At 42.1% G+C, this 21,940-nt stretch overlaps 3 protein-coding genes across 4 annotated transcripts; all 3 read right to left on the reverse strand.

The window, feature by feature from the left end:
- Positions 1-1,507: 1,507 nt before the first annotated feature.
- Positions 1,508-5,449, reverse strand: LOC135162054 (uncharacterized). Its single transcript, XM_064120144.1, has one exon. The coding sequence runs from the start codon at positions 5,447-5,449 to the stop codon at positions 1,508-1,510; it is 3,942 nt and encodes a 1,313-aa protein (XP_063976214.1).
- Positions 5,450-5,506: 57 nt separating this feature from the next.
- LOC135162055 (uncharacterized) lies at positions 5,507-6,952 on the reverse strand. Its single transcript, XM_064120146.1, has one exon. It carries the CDS (start codon positions 6,950-6,952, stop codon positions 5,507-5,509), a length of 1,446 nt encoding a protein of 481 aa, XP_063976216.1.
- A 2,679-nt stretch (positions 6,953-9,631) lies between these two features.
- Positions 9,632-18,091, reverse strand: LOC135162138 (mitochondrial enolase superfamily member 1-like). 2 transcript variants are annotated; one of them, XM_064120307.1, is made up of 5 exons: positions 17,931-18,091; positions 17,659-17,761; positions 17,452-17,567; positions 12,428-12,582; positions 9,632-10,587 (listed from the first exon to the last, which is right to left on the reverse strand). In XM_064120307.1, exons 1-5 carry the CDS (start codon positions 18,012-18,014, stop codon positions 9,711-9,713), a joined length of 1,335 nt encoding a protein of 444 aa, XP_063976377.1. In that variant the 5' UTR covers positions 18,015-18,091; the 3' UTR covers positions 9,632-9,710. The 2 variants fall into 2 exon arrangements, with proteins under 2 accessions (XP_063976377.1, XP_063976378.1); XM_064120308.1 differs by having other exon boundaries at positions 17,909-18,064.
- Between the last annotated feature and the right edge of the window lie 3,849 nt (positions 18,092-21,940).

A 21,940-nucleotide genomic window follows, 5' to 3' on the forward strand; every position in this document is an offset into this window, starting at 1 on the left:
TTTCCCTTCGTAATTATATCCATTTATTTTTAATACCAAAAATTCTTCTCTTTCCAAACGTTTTGTATATATTAGACCATAGGCGACCGCAGGGCATGCTACTGTTAGTCCTCCAATGAATTTTGCAAATTCCTGGATTTTATAACTATTTCCCACTTTGAAGTGGTTACATAGATCTGTAATATGTTTCTTCTTTTTCTCCGGAAGATTTATGGTAAGATTTACCGAATCTATTATGAAACCGAGGAATTTACAATGCAGCAGTTCTCTCATCAGCAGAGTGTTCCAATTGCTCGATCAGTGTCTAACATGCGTGAATCAGGAATGGCAACAATGATAAATAGCAAACAATTGGAACAATATAACCCATAGATGATATTGGACCACCACTTTCATCAGAAGTTGAAGCATCTACGCTGTTGGACGAAGAGATGATAATTTCGCCCGCGACCTCTTCCTTAAATTGCTCATTATCTCTATGGGAAGAAAACCCGAATCATTATTCACGACCTCAATCACGATTACATGGAGTGCAGTCACCTACAACCCCACAACTGAGAACCTGTGAAATCATGGAAGATTCACCTACACCTATCAGACGAAACCGCCCTCCAGTCAGAGGAACCTCAGCATCTTTCGACTGGGAAGATGAAAACATAGCTTTCCTTGACTTTTCTCTTCTCTCCTCCTCCTCTACTTCTCGCTAGGAAGCTAGCAAACTTCTCAATCTCTCTCTGGCATATCTCTCCCACCTCCCGAGTAGACAGCATCTCAGTTTTCATCTTAAAAACATATAACCCCAGTAATCCAGAAGCCACCACTGAAGACATGGGGATCATCAGTTACGCTGACACCATTCGAGTGACGAAATAGGTCAGGAGCAATAGGATCGAGCGTTCCCGAGGAGCCTTTGGGGACCTCGTGACCATGTGCGGATGAAGTACCTACTTTGCTGGTGCCTATGGGATTCCGAAGGGGGTGTATCGTTTGAGAGATACTTCCGAATGCCGTGGTAAACTTTATTCGGATATTAATGGGGTGAATAAAATACTCGAAATTCTAACACTTTTTCAGAATATCAATGAATATATTTGGGTTTGGATTGTACAGTGTCACAGTGGACTGTATTGAATGTTGGGAATGAATTTATCGTACTGACTCAAGATGAGCAAGTCGCAGTCTTTATACCGAGCTAGAATCGTTGTAGATTGCTCGGCATTGTAAAAATTGGGGAATTCCCGGAACAACTAAATATTGGGAATCTAACACAAATATTGGGACTCATAAAGTTAGAGTAGGGTCTAGATCCCCTGGGACGCGGGCGATGGTCATAGGGACTAGGGATATAGTGACCTGGGATTAGGAATTTTTAGTGGAAGTGCCTTTATGACACTACATTAAACTATGAAAATTATAATCGTAAATGAGTGGGGAAAATTAAGATACAGATGTTCTAGTAATAAAATTCGTAATCCTAATGAGACACCATATGAAGAGCAAATTGCTATCACGACTCAACATTCTCCCCCGTTGAGAGGCTGGACCGATCAATGGTAGCTGCAGTGTTTGTGGGTTGAAGCCTTGTTGGTAGATCATCTGAGGGAGAGGGTTCTACAGGAAGAACTGCCAATTTCTTGACGTTGCGCTTGTAGACACCTGAGGCTGTCTTCAACTGAACAGACCTGATGATTCCATCCTCGCCTGGATGGACACTGATGACTCTCCCCAATTTCCATTTGAGAGGGGGTAGGTTGTCGTCCCTGATAACCACAATGGAACCTGTCTTGATTTGGTGGTCCCCTTTGGCCCACTTCTTCCTAACGTTCAGCTCGTTGAGATACTCCTTGTGCCATCGATTCCAGAAGTCTTGTTTCAGCTTCTGGATGTGTTGCCAAGAAGACAAGCGGTTGCTCGGAGTCTCGATGAAATTAGGCTCCGGCAAATTGGTGAAGGTATCACCGATCAGGAAATGAGCAGGTGTGAGAGCTGAGAGGTCGTTGGGATCCGATGACATAGGCGTCAAAGGACGCGAATTCAGGATGGCTTCGATCTCGGTAGCCAGTGTCGTGAGGTCTTCGAAGCTGAGCAGGGTGTTTCCGGCAACTCGGAGGAAATGGTGCTTGAATGATTTCACCGCGGCTTCCCAAATACCTCCCACATGAGGTGCTTGGGGTGGAATGAAATACCAAGTTATTCCTTTCTCTGCAATGTAATTGTTAAGCTCCTTCTGCAGTCCTTCGGAGTTGAATAGTTGATAGAGCTCTCTCAGCTCATTGCAGGCACCCTTGAAATTTGTTCCGTTGTCAGAGGAGATGGAAGAGCATAATCCTCTTCGGCTGATGAAACGGCGAAGAACAGCTAGGAACGCTTCTGTTGTGAGATCACTGGCTACCTCGATATGTACAGCCTTAGAGGAAAGGCACACGAAGATGGCGATATAAACCTTAATACGCCCACGGTTGCGGGACCTCCTTTCCTTAATGAAGAATGGACCGCAGTAGTCCACACCAGTGTTGTAAAATGGGCGTGTTGCTGTCACTCTTTCCCTGGGTAGCATGCCCATTTGATATTCCACGTCAGGGGGCTTGGCACGAATACATCGATGGCACTTCTTGATAACGTGACGAACTTGATTTTTTCCATCTAGCAGCCAGAACCGTTGCCGAATATTGTAGAGGGTGCTCTGGATACCAGCATGAAGACAATTGCGATGTGTCCACTCAATTATCAAACGCGTGGCAGCAGAATTCTTGGGAAGCAATATTGCATGTTTCTGATTGAATGCTAAATCAGACCGTTGAATTCTGCCTCCTACTCTGATTAGGCCTTCAGAGTCGAGAAAAGGATTCAATTGAAGTAATGGACTCGTTGATTTCACTGAATTGGTGGCCTTGAGGTCAGTCAATTCTGCCTTGAAATGTTTCCCTTGAATTAATCTCATGGTAGGGATGAACGCTTGTTGGATCTCCGTGGCCGTGATGAATTTATCTCTGGGTGAATCTTCCTTCTTGATCTTCCATCGTAAGATTCGAGCGATGATCTTCTGGACCTTGATGATTGAGGAATGTCTCGTGAAGAGTTCAGCAAGATGTTCCTTGGAGGTCCTTTCGATGGTAGAGAGGCAGATTTGGATCCGCATTTCAGGTGCTTGATTGGGAAATGACAGGGGTAGAGAAGGCCAATCCTTCTCTCCCCTGGTAAGCCATGCTGGTCCCCTAACCCACAGATGATTTCGGAGAAATTCTGCTGGTGATTGTCCTCTGGAGATAGCATCCGCTGGGTTCTCGTGGGTCCGCACATGTCTCCAGTCTCTGGCATTGGTCTTCTGTTGAATTGACATCACTCTATTCTTCACGAATGTTTTCAGCAATTCTGGTTTTGTGTTAATCCAGTGTAACACAGTCGATGAATCAGTCCAGAATACAGCACGGTTTATGTTTGTGTTTATGGTTTTACAGACGGTCGAGTATAATTGAGAAAGCAAAAGAGCAGCACATAGTTCCAATCGCGGAATTGATTGGGGATTTCTCAACGGAGTCACACGTGATTTGGCGCAGAATAATTGGGAACTCGTCTGATCGTTGTTAGAGATTGTCCTAACATAAATGCAAGCACCATAAGCTTTCTGGCTTGCATCGCAAAACCCATGTATTTGTAGCTCCTTGACACTGTTTTGGAGCACCTTGCGTTGAAAAGCGAAATTGTTGAGAAGAGGGAGATCACGAGCAAATTCCTGCCAGGTTGTCTCAATGTTCTTAGGCACGGATTCGTCCCAATTAAGATTGAGGCGCCACAGATCCTGTTTTATAAGTTTTGCCTGAACCACAACTGGATTTAATAATCCGAGAGGATCGAATATCCTTGCGATATCCGATGAAATTGTCCTCATTGTTGTTTTTATCCTCGTGGCAATAGGACACACTGAATAGATGATTTCATCTCGATTGAAATCCCATCGAACACCTAGTGTCTTCAAGGTTGAATCACCGCCGTGGAGTAATTGCAAGTTCACACTGGACTCCGGGAGTCCTTGAAGAAGTTCGGGATGATTCGAAGCACATTGACGAAGGTTAAAACCACCACATTTCAGAAGCGACATCAAATCATCGCGAAGTTGCATAGCTTCTTGAAGAGTCTCTGCACCAGTGAGCACATCATCGACGTAGAGATCTCGTTTCAAGATTCTTGATGCAGTTGGATATCTCTGCTGTTCATCTTCGGCCAACTGCTGAAGACATCTTACAGCGAGATAGGGTGCGGAGGCAATCCCGAAGGTAACTGTTTGGAGTTCATAGGCTGTCAGCTGATTATCGTTATCTCTCCAGAGAATTCTTTGGTATTTGTGATCTTCAGGACGCACTAGTACCTGCCGGTACATCTTCTCGATGTCTCCCGTTAAAACATAATTGTGAAGTCGGAATCGCAAGATGAGAGAAAAGATATCATCTTGGATGGTTGGCCCGACCATGAGCACGTTATTAAGAGACAGCTTGGAACTAGACGGGGCAGAAGCATCGAACACAACCCGTACCTTCGTGGTCAGGCTGGTCTCCTTGATCACTGAATGATGTGGAAGATAGAAGCCCTCTTCTATCTCGTTCTCCACCTTCTTCATGTGTCCTAGTTCTAGATATTCTTCCAGTACTGCTGAATACTGCTTCTTGAATTCTGGATTCTGTTTAAAACGTCGTTCCAGTCCGTAGAGCCTCTGTTCCGCCTGCTTGCGAGAGCAACCGAGTTGATGCACCTTGTTGTTGAAGGGGAGAGCGACCACGTATCGCCCTTCCTCATTCCTGGTCACATGGTTGAGGAAATGTTCCTCGCACAAATTGTCCTGTTTGTCGGATTCATGAGATTGAAGCCCATCTTCAATCTCCCAGAATCTTTTGACTTCATCCAAGAGTGATAGATGATTGCATCTTGCAATTTGACAATTCTTGCTCGGGACGTTACCACCCACGACCCAACCGAACACAGTTTTTTGGAGGATGAGATCAGTCTCTGAAGTTGACGACAATTTGATTTGTCCGCCACTCAGAGCTGCCAATGAAATACCTGACCCGAGGATGAGATCCACTGCCGCTGGTTTATGGAAGTCTGGATCCGCCAATTTGAGATTCTTAGGAATATCCAGAAGATGTCGAGGTATTTGTTGATCAGGGGTACGCTTGGAGATGATGGGCACAATGTGGAACTGAAGCTCCCGCTTGAAGTCATTGATGCACGATTGAATCACAGCAGAGATGAAATGGTGGGATATTGTGGTATTTTCGTTGATGCTTCCCACTGGAATAGCACTCTTTATTTTCTTCAGGCTCAATTTTGATGCGAGGTCACTTGTAATGAAGTTGGCGGATGATCCTGTGTCAAGGAGTGCACGACAAAGCTCTGGATGATGTCCGTCATCAAACACCTTGATGATCGCAGTGGTGATCAAGTTCTCTGACATCTCCAGTTTGAATGTCCTCGCCACTGTTTTCGCTGTGACCCCTTCATCTGATTGTAGTCATGCTGTTGGGGTTGATGTATTTGATGATGCTGCTGCTGTAGAGGCTTGGGTAGTGGTCACTGATGAGCTGTATGAACCCGGCTTGTCATGGTGGAGAAGTGTGTGGTGAGATTTGTTGCATCTCTTGCATTTGAAGGTGCTGAGGCACTCCTTTGCCCCATGTCCACGACTCAGACAGTTGAAGCACAAGCTTAGATTGCTGGCCGTTTTTTCACGTTTGGGGACTGGCATTTTGAGGAACTCTTCACAATCCATCACCCGGTGTTCGCCTGAACAAATTCCACAATTCCGTTTGGAAGTGGTCACGAATACTTGAGCCTTGGGTTTAACCTGATTCTTTAAGTTTCTGGGTCGTTCACTTCTGGTTATTGGTGCCATTGGAGGTGGAATTGCACTTGAGCAGGTGCCACGTACTTCGAGAAATTCTAATAATAACTTGTGTGAGCACATCTCCTTATTCTTTAATTCTGTTTCCCACTGATGGAAGGTCTGGGCACTGATCTTGCATGATATCAAATGAATGATCCAGGAATCCCAAGTATCGACGGGTTCTCCAAGGTTCTTCAAGGCACTGAGATGTTGGCGTATGGTGTCAACTAGATCCTCCAGGGCTTCAGGGGTATCACGATGCAGGCTAGGGATGGAATTTAACAGTGCTATGTGTCTCAATATATTTTTTCTCGGGTTGTCGTATTTATTTTTCAATAGACTCCACGCTTCCTCATAATTGCGTTCTGATCCTCCCATAGATGCTACGGCTCTCTTCGCTTTACCGGTGACATTGGCGAGTAAATATTGCAGTTTGTGTACGGTAGCGACTGACTCATTGTAATGGATCATCGTTTCGAATTTATCCTTAAATTCGGCCCAATCCTCGATGCTGCCGTCGAATGTTGGTAAGTTTACCTTTGGCAGTCTCAGCTGTTGTTGTTGAGGACCATTGTTTTGCCCAAAGGTGCTCATCATACTGTGGTCTAGCTTTTGGAAAGGCGTGCTACCACTTGCTGATGCTCGTTCTGCTTCTGCAGCCTTACGCAATAATTTTCGGGCTAATGCTAAGCCTCTCTCAAAGCCAGCCTCGATATTGTTGACCTCTTCTAGGTGTGCTGGACTTTCTTCATCAGAGATCCTTTCCATTATTTTATCATGGATGTCGGATAGGGCCTCTATGTGTTTTTTGAGGCTGTCGGTTTTTACCTCAACTTCATCTAGATCTGGAGTTTCGCGCACTGATTCGAGCCACTGGAGAAAGGTTGTCACACGTTGCTTCAGCTCATTTCGTCTACGTACGAGTGTTGTGAACGCAATGGGAGCCATGATGTCTGCGGTATCTTCAGATGGCGAACTGATGTTTTCACGTTGATCTGCCACGGTAACCCCGGATGATGATTGCCTGATAAGCTGTTTGCTTCGGTTACTCTTTGGAGAGTGTTGAATCGGCATTAATATTTCTTCTCGAAAGTTGCTTCTCCCCCGGTCCAGTACCGATGTGAAGAATGCGACACGTTGTGAATGAGAAGAAGTTAAGATCCGAATTTGATAATGGACACAATCTCCGATCCGTATGGCAGAGAGTCGGAGAGAATACACGAATTACGCACAAAACACAACACGACAAATTACACGAAAATACTAACACGGTTGAAAATTAGATAAGAAATATTGTACTATCCGGCTCGAAGGACCAAAAAATGTATCGTTTGAGAGATACTTCCGAATGCCGTGGTAAACTTTATTCGGATATTAATGGGGTGAATAAAATACTCGAAATTCTAACACTTTTTCAGAATATCAATGAATATATTTGGGTTTGGATTGTACAGTGTCACAGTGGACTGTATTGAATGTTGGGAATGAATTTATCGTACTGACTCAAGATGAGCAAGTCGCAGTCTTTATACCGAGCTAGAATCGTTGTAGATTGCTCGGCATTGTAAAAATTGGGGAATTCCCGGAACAACTAAATATTGGGAATCTAACACAAATATTGGGACTCATAAAGTTAGAGTAGGGTCTAGATCCCCTGGGACGCGGGCGATGGTCATAGGGACTAGGGATATAGTGACCTGGGATTAGGAATTTTTAGTGGAAGTGCCTTTATGACACTACATTAAACTATGAAAATTATAATCGTAAATGAGTGGGGAAAATTAAGATACAGATGTTCTAGTAATAAAATTCGTAATCCTAATGAGACACCATATGAAGAGCAAATTGCTATCACGACTCAACAGGGGGATTTACCGAAAAATAAAAATTGAAAAAAAAGATTCAATTAACTACTTTCCAGTTGTATTACAGTTCTAGTATCTCATTCCGTAGGAAAATGTGGCAAGTTATATTCCCATTAGGAATAATTTTACCAGCCTCTGAAATGTCACATAAAGCATACTTCGCGAGGGAAATTTCCCAACCATCTGGAGTGTATCTGGAGCAACTGGAGAGCTTCAAGGTTATCAAGGAAACCAGGGCGATCCACACAGGAATGGAAATCATTCAAGTTTATAAACATTCGCAACCACTCATTCTTGAATTATACACAAAGATTTGTCTAGAACAAATCGATACGTGCGATAATTATCTGAAACTATCTCAATGGGAAATCTATGATCACGAAGGCATATCTTTGGACTATGACCATTAGTTATACTCGACTTTGTGGAACACCATTCGTACAACTTTTGAAAATTTCAATACCATTCTTAAGAAGAATGAAGAACTGTATTACGATAAAGTCGTTCCTCGTAATCGAGTAGGTAATCTAATTATTGTTGACTAGCATAGCCTTTATATCGCATCAGGCATAATGAGAATTCTCGAGAAGTTGGAGAAAATGCAACTTTTGATAATTATTAACGCCTCATTCTTACAACTTCGTTACAACCTTACCTTGAAGTATGAAGCTGTATTAGTGAATCTTATGCACCGCATAGATTTGTTAATTCGACTAATATTGAAGTTATTCACAACTGTGATTCAATTAATTGATGACGCAGAGAATGGAATGTTTCATCCCATGGCTTGTGATCAGGTGAAATTAAGTGCAGTACTCAAGTTTTTAGAAATAAGGGTTGCATACTCACTATAAACCCTAGTAGTTTCCCAAAACCTTACTTCTGAGTCGATGCCGCAATGGAACTTGCCACCACCCAGCAAAATGAACTTTTAATTCCATTCATACTAAACATTCTTGGTAAAGCAAAAAATCAGATTGATATTCATTGTCATTTGACAACCTGGGGTGAAATTTCCCCGTGGGAACTATGTCTGTGTCTTTTATGCTAAGAGATAAGAAAAAAAATAAACAGATAAATGATAAATGATCTTTCGCGTTTCCTGTAACGTTTCATTTATTTTTTTTTTAACCGTGACCAATAACTGGACAAAAGTGGTCAATCGTGTGGTTTGCCCTTTTCTCTGAATTAATAATTCCCCCGAGGGGAAAAAAATCCTAATTTTTATTCTCAAACCATATCACCATTATACAAAGTGGAATCATCTGCAACTCCAGAATCTAGAACCGCTGGAATTATGCAAGAAGCGCCTGCACCTATTACAGGAAACCTCCGTCCAGTCCCAGGAACTTCTTCATCTTCGAACTGATAAGATCAAACTATGCCAACTATTTCTACAAATAAACAGTCAAGTTTCCTTTCACTTTTCTTCCCTCTTCCCCTGCTCTACTTGTTGCTAGGAAGCTAGCAAACTTCTCGACATTTTCCTGCCATATCTGCCGCGACTTCCGAGTCCACAAGATTCCAGTTTTGTTAAGAAACCATTAACCTAGCCACCACTAATCCGACGAAGATGCACATCATTTCCCACACCGACGCGACAGGCCAGAAGAAATAGGACCTAGTGTTTCCTAGAGGAACATCCCTTGGACCTGAGCTACATATTCTACGCCGCAAACCTAAGCGGCCTGGGCCAAGAGGATTTTCCACGAAATTTACATCTCGAAACTGTACTGTGGAATTGATTTCTTGAAGCTGGCGCTTTCACGTTCCGAAACAATAAACCCTGTGCGAAAAATGTGTGATTTCGTCTTCTCGAACTTTCTAAAATATTGTTTATTAACAAAAAAAGGTAAAGGTTAACACCGGAAAAAACTTGGCCTTATCATTCAATATCATGAAGACAATTTTTTACTAAAACTAAAAATTCTACATCGTTCCCGACTCGCTTGAAATTTTCAACAATATCAAGGTCTTACGTAAATTCCAGTGTTGAACAGTTCTTCCCACTTTCGCCCGTTAGGATATTCATAATCCACTAATGTCGATTTTTTTAATTCTGTGGAGTATCCGGAAGATTTTGGTGCCATGTAATGGGCATTCTCAACAATAGTCGGGTTTACAAAATGGTCATGCTGCTGATCAACATACTCAATTATTCTGTTATTGGTTGTTCCACTTAAACTTATAAAATCCCACATTTGTAAATGTTGCACCATTTCACACAGGCCTACTCCTCCAGCGTGAGGGCAGACAGGAATTCCCAGCTTGTGTGCCATTAGATATACACATAGAATTTCGTTTACACTTCCAATTCTTGCTGAATCGATCTGACAGAAGTCTATTGCCTTTGTTTGGAGAAATTGTTTGAAAATTACTCGATTTGCGCACGCTTCACCACTGGCAACACCGATACCTAATGGACGAAGGGTATTGGCGATTCTCGCATGCCCCAGAACGTCGTCGGGCGAAGTAGGTTCTTCGACCCAGTAAATTTTGAATTTTTCGAGTTTCTTCACCCACTCGATTGCCTCTTCAATTTCCCAGATTTGGTTGGCGTCTATCATTAATTTATTTTCTGCTCCGATTTCCTGACGTATTAGGCCTAGTCGCCGCATGTCGTCATCAACACTCTTACCAACTTTAATTTTAAAGTGTGTAAACCCGAGGGCGAGATATTTTCTACAAAGCTGACGAACTTTCTGATTACTGTAGCCCAGCCAACCGACCTGACTTGTGTAAGCAGGGAGACCAGTTTTGAGAAGGTGGTCTTCTCGAACGCCTTTTGAAGACTGTTTTTCTTTTAGAAGCAAGACGGCCTCTTCCTTTGTTATCACATCTGAACTGAAAGTAAAAATGTTTTTGAGAATGAAATAGAAATATTTGTATCAAATATAATAGTATTTCTATCAATGAACACTAGAAGGTGCCCCCGCAATTTGCATAAACTTATGATGTGGGATATTTTGTATGGAGGTCAAAAGTGCCGATAACTTTCGCTCTACTTCCCTGGAATCTAGTATAACTAACAAAAAAACATTTGAGAGCGTCATATAATTTTTTATCAAAATCATGAAACCAGAGTTACCAAGTAACGTACAATAAAGACAGAAAAAAGAAAAGCCAACCAAATTTTTGGGGGAAGATGACGATGTTGGGCTCATTCAGTATGCTAGGTTTTAGAGAAAGGAGTCATTTCTGAATACTGGATCTCGCCGGAACTAACGGAACGCGGACAGTGATGGCATGAGGGGGATTAGATTCAAACACACTCCTTCGTCTCTTTTTCTTTTAATCCCGATACGCTTCCACATGCTGGCTATCTGGTGACACCGAAGACCACTGCTCCGAGGTTCCCCGTAGGAGACATGTCCGTGCTAGTCTCTCGTAGCAGGCGCGCAAGGCGTCCTTCGACGATTTGAACTAACCAACAGAATGGATTTATCCCCCCCCCCCCGCCCTTCCATGGCAAGCGGGTAACGGCAGAAGCATTTCGTGGCATTCCGATAGACTCAATTAATGGGCCACGCCCGTTTCCCGGAAACGATACCCTTGCAAGGGTGTTTCCACCATAACCCATTGACTGTGGCTTGGCCATCATGGAAACTGAACCATTCAAAACGGTAAATCGCTGTCTTCTGAATCCCGTTAGTGGTTTTTAATAATAATAAGACATTTTTTGTGGCTTTAGGAAATATTCGTATGGTTAAAACAGCCCTTGCACACGGGGTGCGACGACCCCGCGGACCCTGAGTCGAACTTGGTATAAGGATTGAGATCCCTCCAAATCTCAGTCCCCCCTTTGGGGTATCACAATCCCTGTACCCCTCCGCCCCAAAGAGGGATCTCAATAACTACACCAAATGGGGTTACGAGTGCCGGGCGAGTCCCTGCGGCCAAACGGGGGTTCGGAGGGGGGGTCGCGGATTAGATCGCAATGGGGTGGACCGGACTCCCAAACGTTTGGGAAATTAGGGTAGCGGGATCGCGTCGTTTGGGAACCCCTTGAAGGGGCTGGGTTGGGAAGGGATGGCAGGAACTCCCAAATGTTTGGAAAGTTTTGGGAAGGGGGTTGCGTCGTTTCAGAAGCCCCCGGAGGGGTTGACTCGCGAAATCGTTTGATAATCTCCTAGGTCGTACGGTAACATTTAGGAGTGACTCACAATCGTTCGGTAGACGCGAGGGAGGGCAAAATCATAGTGTAATAGGTGGGAAACCTGTGGGAGGGGGTGCGGGAGGTGGGCGGACAGGCTGCTTCCCAGTGCGAAGGGTATGGACGTTGCGGTTCTCGCAACTACCTCTAGCCACACGTTAGGAGTTTGAGCCTCCCGCTACTTTAGAAGTGCGGCAAAAACGCGACGCCGTTCACGGGATTTGAGAACACGGGGAGTGGGTGGGTATCCGTCGGGAAAGATACGGTTCGCGGAGGGGTCGTCGGGTGAAATAGGTGGGTTCCCCTTTTCTATGGCTCTACTTTTCTTCTGCTCCCCACTCGAGGGGAGTCAAGGGAGAGCACTCACTAGCTTTAATACTTTTCACTTTCCAGCTCTTGCCTTTCGCCACGGCCTTCGACCGTATCGTCAACCAGCAACCATGGCAGGGCATGATTGCAATTCTATTCCGGAGGCTAAGCTGCCCCCAATCGGATCTCCGGAGATAAAGAAAACAAAAATTAAGTATTTACATGTATCGGAAGTCAATTGTTGAAACCAACTGCTCTGGTGTCAGATTTACAAGTAGTTTCCATAACGGGACACCTTCTGATTTTGCCCACAGATCCCAAAGGGCATTGAAAACAGCAGCAGTCGCTAGATGTATTACTCCTTTCTCAGGCCCCAACTATAAGAATAGTAGTGGATGAGTTTCAGTGTCTGATTTCATTCATGAATTGACAAATTCTATTCCCTTCACCGACGTACATAAATAGAATGTAAAAATTGTGTTTAGATCATATGAGAGGTGCATGTAGGGTGCATGCTAAATTTACAAAAAAACGTATAAAAACTTAACACAACCGAGCAAATAAATAGAGTCAATACAATAATTACCATAGAACTATCTAACAAAAGGATTTCCATAACCATGTGAGAGAGAAGCAAGCAATTGACTGAAAACATGCATAGAGAGGCAAGTAGTCAGCAGAAATGATACACCCATTCGATAATCGTTTCTTCTTTTGCCGTTCGAAACCAATCACTGTCCGACTCACAAGGAAATTATGTGAGGCGGATCTCAACGATTTTCTCTATTCACCCATATGATATTCTACATCGAAAATGATTACATACATTTTTTTGTTTCAAACGTCTGTACTCGGATGGAATCATTTCACCGCGATTGCATTTTATATGTATTTCAATTGTGAGAAATGAATTCCTCATCAGAGGAATTCAATGCGAATTTGAAAACGTAGTGCAGTGTATGGTCTCATATGAAAATACAGCAGCGTTGAATGGTACCACTCATTACAAGGATGACTGCCCGTCACCTGTTTCATAGGGCACAGAAAGATCGCTGTAGATGAATAAATTGTCAGGTGAACCTCTGGCCAATATTGCTGGTAGGAATTCTTCACAACAGAGCTTGACGTTTGTAAAGCTGTGTACACCGCTCTGAAATCCCAATCTATCAGCTACTTTATCGGAAAAGTCTAATGCAAGAACTGTTTTGCCGTCGGTTATGGAGGTACAGTGTCTTCCAATGTTCACAAAACCTTGTTGAGGTAAATATTCAACTCTCATATGACTGTTTCAAGGCGTAAAGTTATTCATGAAGACCGCTAAATCTGTTACATCTTTAAAAACTGCGGTGCGTAAAAAATCATTTATTCATTCATTCATTTTTTTACAATAACACGCAGTTCTAATGAGAGTATTCAAGAATCAAACCTATCACGATATCCACCCCAATGAACAATAATTTGTTTACTATGGGTAAAGTAACGCTACATCCGTTCCTTCAATTATCTGATTAAAACATTTCACAACTGCGGTTGTTATGTCGGGATTACGCGAGCCACGAAATTTTATTTTTCTCAAATGCTTTTCCATAGTCTGTTTGGATAGAACCAGGCAGGCGTCCACCATTATCTTTCATTATACGCTGGAAAGCTTCAAGAACCTGCGATAGCGATTTGTCTGTCAATGTTGCTGTCAAAGTGGCTTAAAACAGCAATAAATACAAATAAATATGAAATTCTGGTTATGGTATAATAAAGACGTGAAAATTTACGCTTAATGGATTTGTGCAGTCTATGATAATTCTGAGCATTCGGCAAACTTTTTATTTCACTTTCCGGTAAATTTCTTATATTTGGACAAAATATTTCTCGTCTCTGTGTATACCTTAGGCTCTGAAAAGTTAAAATATATGCTCGATGGTTTTTATCCGTTCCAAACCAAAGTCATGATGTGAATCCATCGGTTTTCGCTGTCCCAGGAGTATTTATCTGTGCTTTTTCCTGTTTTTGAGGGTTATGCACAAGAGAAGCGCGTGGTGTGTAACCTTTGCCCCTATTAACCTCATCTACAGAACTCTCCTCCTACGAAATTTCAGGTTCTTTTTGATGCTTAATATCTGGTAATGATGACGTGGCATGATGAACCTTGGGATTGCCCAGAAACTCCCAAGGGGTGTTCCGACACTGGAAATAAAGCGCAAAATGTTTCCATCCATTAGCTGAATATGTTTTTCGTGCTCTGCCGACATCTTGTATGCGATCCACAATATTAACACCAGTTGATGATTGTCCATGCAAAGTCACTTGTCCTTTTGAATTCCGTTTGAGTCTGTTACCAGTGTCAATGGCGTCAATGTATTCTAGTATACCAGTAGCTTTTCGTTGATGTACTTTAGGTATAATAGCAACAATAGCTTTTGGGTCGTATCGTTCAGTAGCTTCAGTCTTGAGCAGGGTTTTTCGTTTCTAACTACGGTGTTTTGCCCCGATCTGTATAAAATAAATATCGCCACAGAACGTCATCATACAACTTCCATTTTCCATGATCGTCTCCCTGGTTTTTCGAATTTAAAATTTCCAGTAGCTGGGCATTTACTCGACTTCTAACAGTGCCAAAAGTTTAAGCTGACTCCCGAATTTCTTTAGCGAATTTAATTAAAACATGTAAAGAATCAGGATGTAAAAAATTGTTATTAGGCGTTCCACACTATCTCTTGTTCCATTCTTATGCAACTGGTGAGATGGTGCACCTATCAGGGGATCTAATAATATCGGTAAAAGACGCACCACCTTTTTGATTGATGATTTTCCTCTTGCTACTTCGCCTCTGTTTTTTATTGGCAACCCTTCCCAAAGGTTTGTTGTGTTTGCTCAATTTCACTTTAGCGGTAGTTTTCAAAGGAATATTACCGTGTAGTAAATTTAGAGCGTACTCGCAAATGCAATTAATTAAATCTTTATTGGTGTATTGTATTATTACTCGTTCTAGCCTGTGTGGTGAGTGAGTGAGAGCTCGTAATACGGTTGTTTGTTGTAATCCTTTAGGGGAATAGAAATATAATGGTAGAGGTCGCTAGGGTAATACATTAGTATGAAATCGGCAGTTTTCAGAAGTCGATTGTTTCAAATCTAGCAACAAATTGGTATATGCATCCAATGTTGCATCAAAGTAGGCTTCTTGAAGAAATTTTGGATTCTCTGGAAATATCTGGCGAGATAAATGTGCAATTTGCACACGATCCCTGTGATTTTTAAATACCACGATATAATTTGTATTTAATTAAATGTCTCTGTGATTTTTCCCTCGGTGGAATAAATGTTGAGCTATAAACATAACACTAAGATATTTGTGATGAATTCCTTTTGTGAATAAATCAAGTATTGCGCCAGTGGAAGATTCACACATAAAGTCGTTCACGAAAAACAATTTAATTTATTATCATCAAAATCGCTAGATCTTGGTAGACCACTAAATTTGACAAAACTTTTCATCATATTCTCAATACCCATTTTGCCACTCAGCGTAGTAAAAATCACTTTTTCAAGTGGTGTATCATACATTTGTTCAATTTTTTTCAAATACTTTTCAAGAAAAAATGTTTTTCCATACCCTGTCGCTCCGCAAATCATCGCAGTGAAGGGATGTTTCCACCTCGTATCCATGTTCCCTTCTGATTATTAATTTTGGAAACGTCATCATGTTATAAAATTTTATAAGATGAAAAAAAGAGTATGCATTTGGGAATTGGATGGTGGTGGAGTGCTATAATACACTTGCATTAAATATGCTAAAGGGGGATGCCTATTGTTGGGCAAGGCCAATGCGCGCAGGCGTGAACAGGTATAAAAGGGAAGATGTGCCGCAGCCCCTCTGCGGTGCAAGTCATAGACCCCCGACTTCTCCGCATATAGCCTGATTTGGCTCACTTAGCTACAGCCTCCTAATAACCGTTCAGAACGTCGGACCTAGACTATTTACGACCCAAGACTTCAATTATATTGACTATTATTCAAGACTTTCCGATGATTATTATTATTATTCATAGAATGTCCTCTAGCTGAACTTCGTTAAAAATACCTTTATCATAATTGCTATTATTCCACAACTATCATCTTCGTTAACTTTGTTTTAAACCGCCACTACCTCATCTTTCAAGCTGCCTACCGCTCGCCAGCAATGCATCGAACTCTTTGATTCCAGCCCCAGACTACCTCATAGTGAACATCATTTTTTCATTAATTAAAAAGTCTGCCAGCTCCTCTAAAATCTGAACCGCTTTGCGCATGATATGCCGTGCTGACGTAATGTCAGGGAGAAACCACCGATAACTTTTTCGATCACCCCTCACACGTGTTGCTCGATGCCCTGGTCTTTCAATCATGGTGCAAGTGACACAACCTCCGCTATATAAGTTGCTACATCCAATTCAGCTTTCCTTTGACAATGAACAAAGCTAATCAGAACTCAGTCTTTTGCAAATGCAGTGTTTATAGTTGAATTTGTTCACAAGTCGTGCAATTTGACTGATAATTCAATTGCTTCAATTCCACCCCTCTCACTACAAAAGCTTGACCTTTAATATCATTTTTATCCCATTGTAATGCATTTTATGCATTTTTCACAACTAAACCCGTTACGAAATCTTCACAATTATTTTCATATTCTATTCCATATTCTATGTCCGTTGGGTCTTCCTCAAACAAAGTTCTTCCCGGATGCAGCGGTGGATATGATATGATTTGATTTATGCGATTATCGCCTCAAGGTCATGGCGATCCAGACTGAACGACAGTTCGTGAGATAGAGGAAAGTACTCTGTTATCGCTAGTTCTAAAGAGAAAGTGGTGAGTTTCGAGAAAACCGCGCCAAGTACGTTAATCCTGACCATATTGCCGAATAGTTTTTTGATTCACAATGGACTGTTTACCCCTTACGATTTGAGTCGAGTATTCGATTTGACTGCGATGTCCTTTGTAGGATATTATGGGACTCGTCTGAGTCAAGACATTCATAGAGAACTCAAAACGTTATATGGACTCTTATCATCACCAGCTTTCTCAACTGGTAAATTCAATGAGCTTGGTGTCTTTTTTTCAAATTTCCATAATTGTGACCTCACCTTTTAAGTAATTGTTGTTTCAAGTTCTTTTTCCAATTTTTTTTTCAAGTGAATAACATCAAAATATATGCTTGGCGCATTTTTTTACAAAAACATTTTTTGTTTTTGTTTTTGGTGTTTCATACATACCCAACGCAATTGCGAGTCATTTGTTATTTTTCTCCAAAATCCAGCGAAGTTACTGAATATTTCATCAATGTTTTCCTTCATTAGCATTTTCAAAATCACCTGGCAGGCTAACACGACTTGAATCATAAACGAAAAATGAAAAAAATTATTAATTGGAAAGTTCTAATTTTAGTTTATATAAATGAATGACATTATTATTGTAATTACCTATTTCTGTTCCCCTTCCAAGTGTAAACGTTAGTCCATACCCTTCTAGATTATTTTCCAATTTTATCATTACATAAGCGCACGAGTAATCAGGATCCGTATGCTGAATAAACATTAAAAAAGAAAAGTAGGCCATTAATATTGAACACCGGGGGGGGGGGGGTCATAAAAATAGCTTGATTAATTTTCTAAGCTAGAAAGGCTCCGAATTTACACATTAAGAGCTATATTTAGGAGATATACATTTTACCTCAAAGGTTTAAGTTATTTACCACAGCATCACTTCCATCTGCATCCAACGACGTCGGGAACCTGACATCTTTAGCCCAACTGTCAATTACTCGACCTAAAACCATGCTGACGACTCAAATGAATTGCTACTCAAATTTGTTGCGTTGGAAGTTGAACGCCTTGAATAACTTGATTGCGTTATCAAAGAATACAAACAGAATGTGATATACACATAAATACATCTTTGTTATCACGCGATGACTCTTTTAATGGAAATTTTATCAGCACTCAACTCAATAGAGAAGGCCATAAAACTACGCCTGTATAATTTAAATCTCTATTTTACCAACCTGCTGAATGTTATTTTAGGAATTTCATAATTTATAGAATAATATTAAGCCGGGAATCATCTCTCGTTTTTTCGCACGTTTTTGACATAGCACAAATTCAACGATTTTCTTAGAATAATCTACACTTGATGAACACAAAAATGTGTGAATTTATAATTCTTGTGAGAATCATTTAAATATTACGAAGGCATTTTCTCGATTCTTCTACAGGTGGAGGGAGGAATATAAAGAAAAAATTTCTCATGTACATGAAACGAACGAATGCTACAAAAATTATTAATCTAAGATCACAAAATATTTCGGCCCACCAGTTGCCATAATTAAAGATTGAGGACCCATAACTGTTTTACATGTTTTATTGAAATTTGTATCACCGGCGGACGCAAACAATAGATTAATAATGAGTTTACCATAGATGCAATTGACTGCCTAACTTGGGACACGTTGTTCGCGATTTGCGGAGGCGTATCAGCCAACACACATTGTTCTGTCGCAGAATTAGTCCATCTCTCATTAAATTTATTTTCCTGAAAAATATATTATATTCATAATTTCCAAATATTAATAATTGAAACTTTTCTCACAATTTTAATTCCATGACCAAATCGTTTTATTGCGGATTTGGTTAAATTGTAGAAATTTCTTGTTCCTTCCATTAACGAAAGAATTTTCCCCTTTTAAATCTTTCTGACCTGACTTTATTACCTTGAAATATTGTCTCTCCAATATTTTATTGCGGTTGGACTTTTCCGAAATTTTAATCCCGGCACTCCAAATGGTTGTCCCATTTTGAGTGATTTACAACCTCCTACACGGTTGTAAAAATTTTCTTTCGGTGCGTCGTTTTCTCAACGCATCAGTCTAGCAGTCCGTCTTGTATGTGGACCTATTATTGAGGGAAAGAGCAGCGCGCTACCAAGCCAAGAAAGGCATTCCGGTCAGAATAGGAGATGTAGATATAAACCCCGCGAATTCGCGCGTTGGTAACAACGGCCGCCCGATCGAGGCCGTTGAGGATATAAAAACAGAGATCCGAAATCTCTGGCGGAGTAGGTTCGAGCGGGCTTCAACCGGGAGGAACGCCTTTGCGTTCTTCCCCGATACTGCGACGTGCCTGGACGCCAAGTGGGTCGAGTGCGACCACTGGGTCTCGCAGGTTCTGACAGGGCATGGGCAATTCCGGTCCTATCTTCATGACCGGTGCCTTGCCCAATCACGCAACTGCGAGTGCGACCAGGCTGAAGACACAGTCCAGCACTTCCTCATGGACTGTCCGATATATGCACCACAGCGGGAGTGCATCGCGGGAATAATCGGGAATCGCCCGTGGCCCCAGGCGGCACAAGCGCTAGTGTCGTCCAGGGAGTTATTCGGCGTGTTCGCGGATTTTTGCAGGGAATGTATGTGGCTGAAATGCGTGGAAGCGTACGCGGAAATTAGAAATCGCGGCGACGATGAGTGAACGAATGAATGGGACCAACCAGCTCTCGTTGTCGGAGACGAGAGTCGTGGGGCAGAAACCCGGTAACCTTCTCCGGGTAACCCTGTCCCGGTTGGAGATATGAATGAGTATTCGAGTCACCTCTTCTCCTTTCTTCGTCTTCTTCTATTCTAATTCTTTTAATCCCAAATACCCTTATCCACCTTTCACATTCTGGGTGTCAGGCTGACACCAAGGACCACCGCCCCGAGGTTCCCCGTGGAAGCCATGCCTGCGTTAGTCACTTGTGACCTGACGCCGTCATGGTTGCAAAGTGTCCTTCGGCCATCTGAACCGGCCGACAGTATGGATTTTTCCAATCCCCCCCTTGGCAGTGGGTAATGGCCTAAGTGTTTGTTATCATGTAAGTAGAGTAGATTAATAAGCCATGCGAGGTTTCCGAAAACCATAACCTGGCAAGGTTGTTTTCATACTACCGCATTGAGTGCGTCTTGTATGCCTCAGCGCATCAGTCCCTGTGTCTCCGTGCTTTGCGCAAATTTTGCTTCATTTTCCTTATTGTTTGCTATCCTTTTTAAATTTCAATATTTCAACCTCATTATTAAAAGTGTATTGTTTATTCCACATAGTGTTTACAATAAATTAAACAAATTAAAAACTATTTTGACATTTTTCATTCACCTCCGCATTAACTCGACAGTGTGTGAGGGAACACACATCTCGAAACCTCTAAATATCAGGTCCAGCACTCCTCTGTATATATACACGTAACTGATCCGAAAGGATAGAATTTAGGTGAAAAATAGTAAGCGGGCTTGATTGGCGAATTTAATCCGAGAATCCCACCCATCTCCCCCCTTTTTTCCAAACATGACCGGGCAGCTTTATCTTTTGTCGGCATGTCCTTTGAAAAGAACGACGAAGCGGTGGGGGCCCCCTAGGACGAGGGTGCCAAAAAAATGTTTCTGTTCGACAGAAAATGGGTGGTGGATAGGTGCTGAGGGTCATTCGAGCCCTAAAAAATGGCTTTAAAAAAATCCAACATTGTCGGGTGCTGGAATATCGTCTTGTAGAAGGTGTCGAGGGAAATGTTCAATTTTTTTGAGGTGGACGATTGCGCGGTACCTCGAGGCCGTATGCTGCAATAGACGAATGCATTTTTTTCAGCTGCTTTTAGGGCAGTAAATTATCCGTGGCTGTGAAACAGCATTGGAAAAATTCTCAACGATGTCTCTCTCTCTACCTCCTGTTCCATCTCCTCTCTCTTATGGTTCCATCACGGAGCCCACTAGCAGGGACGAGTAGGACCGCACACCCCCAGATCTTAGTGGGTCCGCGCTCTCAGGCGCGAGATCCGGGTGCTGAAAGCTGAGGGCGAGATGGTTTCCGCCGGTGAAGAAGTGGAGGATGCGTGGATCCTCAAGATCCTCTTCGGCGACAAGCCAAACCGACCTGACCGAGGAGGACTGGACCCTGGAGCAGTGGGACTAACCCCCTCCACTCACCCCCTTTAATTTTAATTTGAAAGAAAGAAATTTATTCTAGTTTCCCGGTTTTTTGAATAGAAAACCATTTTTTTGAATGAAAAATCTTTTCTTTCTTGTTAAAAATATATATATATTTATAATCTCAAATTACTTTCCTCGATTTAAGTTATTAAGTGCGAATGAGGGAAAGACAAAATAAAAAAACAAAATTAGAAGAAAGGGATTTAGGGGGATGGGGTGATAAATTTAAAATAGTAGGGTCTTTTTTGTCAAACTTCATTTGTTTTTTTTATCATTCAGTACATTTTTCGTAAAAATAAAATCAGTTAGAATATTCATTTCAACCGCAGGGGGGCTTTAAAACTTTGTTTTCCAATGAAACATATTCAAGACCAAAAGTGAGCGCGCCGATCAGAATGGATGTTGGTGCTGCCACCATTGAGGCCAGTAAAGACGATTGACTGAAGTAGATGCTTAGTTCTGGCAGTTTGAGTGATGCCAGCGGCATCGTAGTACCTCACCCCAGAGGAGGCAGGGCGCCACACGCAATTCTGGAGTGTTAGGGGGAGGGGGGGGACAAGGTCCCGCAAGCGCCACGAGCGCGCGCGGCGGTCACTTTCACCTTCCCCTCATCTCCTGGTCCTCCCCACTCTTCTAAGCTGGTCGGCGCTGCTGAAATTAATTTTTAAACTGCAAAAGGATTTTAAAAAGTATGAAAAAATGTAAAAATTTTTTTGCAAAGAAGAAAATGAAGAAAAAACACAGAAATAATA

The sequence above is a fragment of the Diachasmimorpha longicaudata genome, chromosome 5 (genome assembly GCF_034640455.1).
Source record: "Diachasmimorpha longicaudata isolate KC_UGA_2023 chromosome 5, iyDiaLong2, whole genome shotgun sequence".
Classification (NCBI taxonomy): Eukaryota; Metazoa; Arthropoda; class Insecta; order Hymenoptera; family Braconidae; genus Diachasmimorpha; species Diachasmimorpha longicaudata.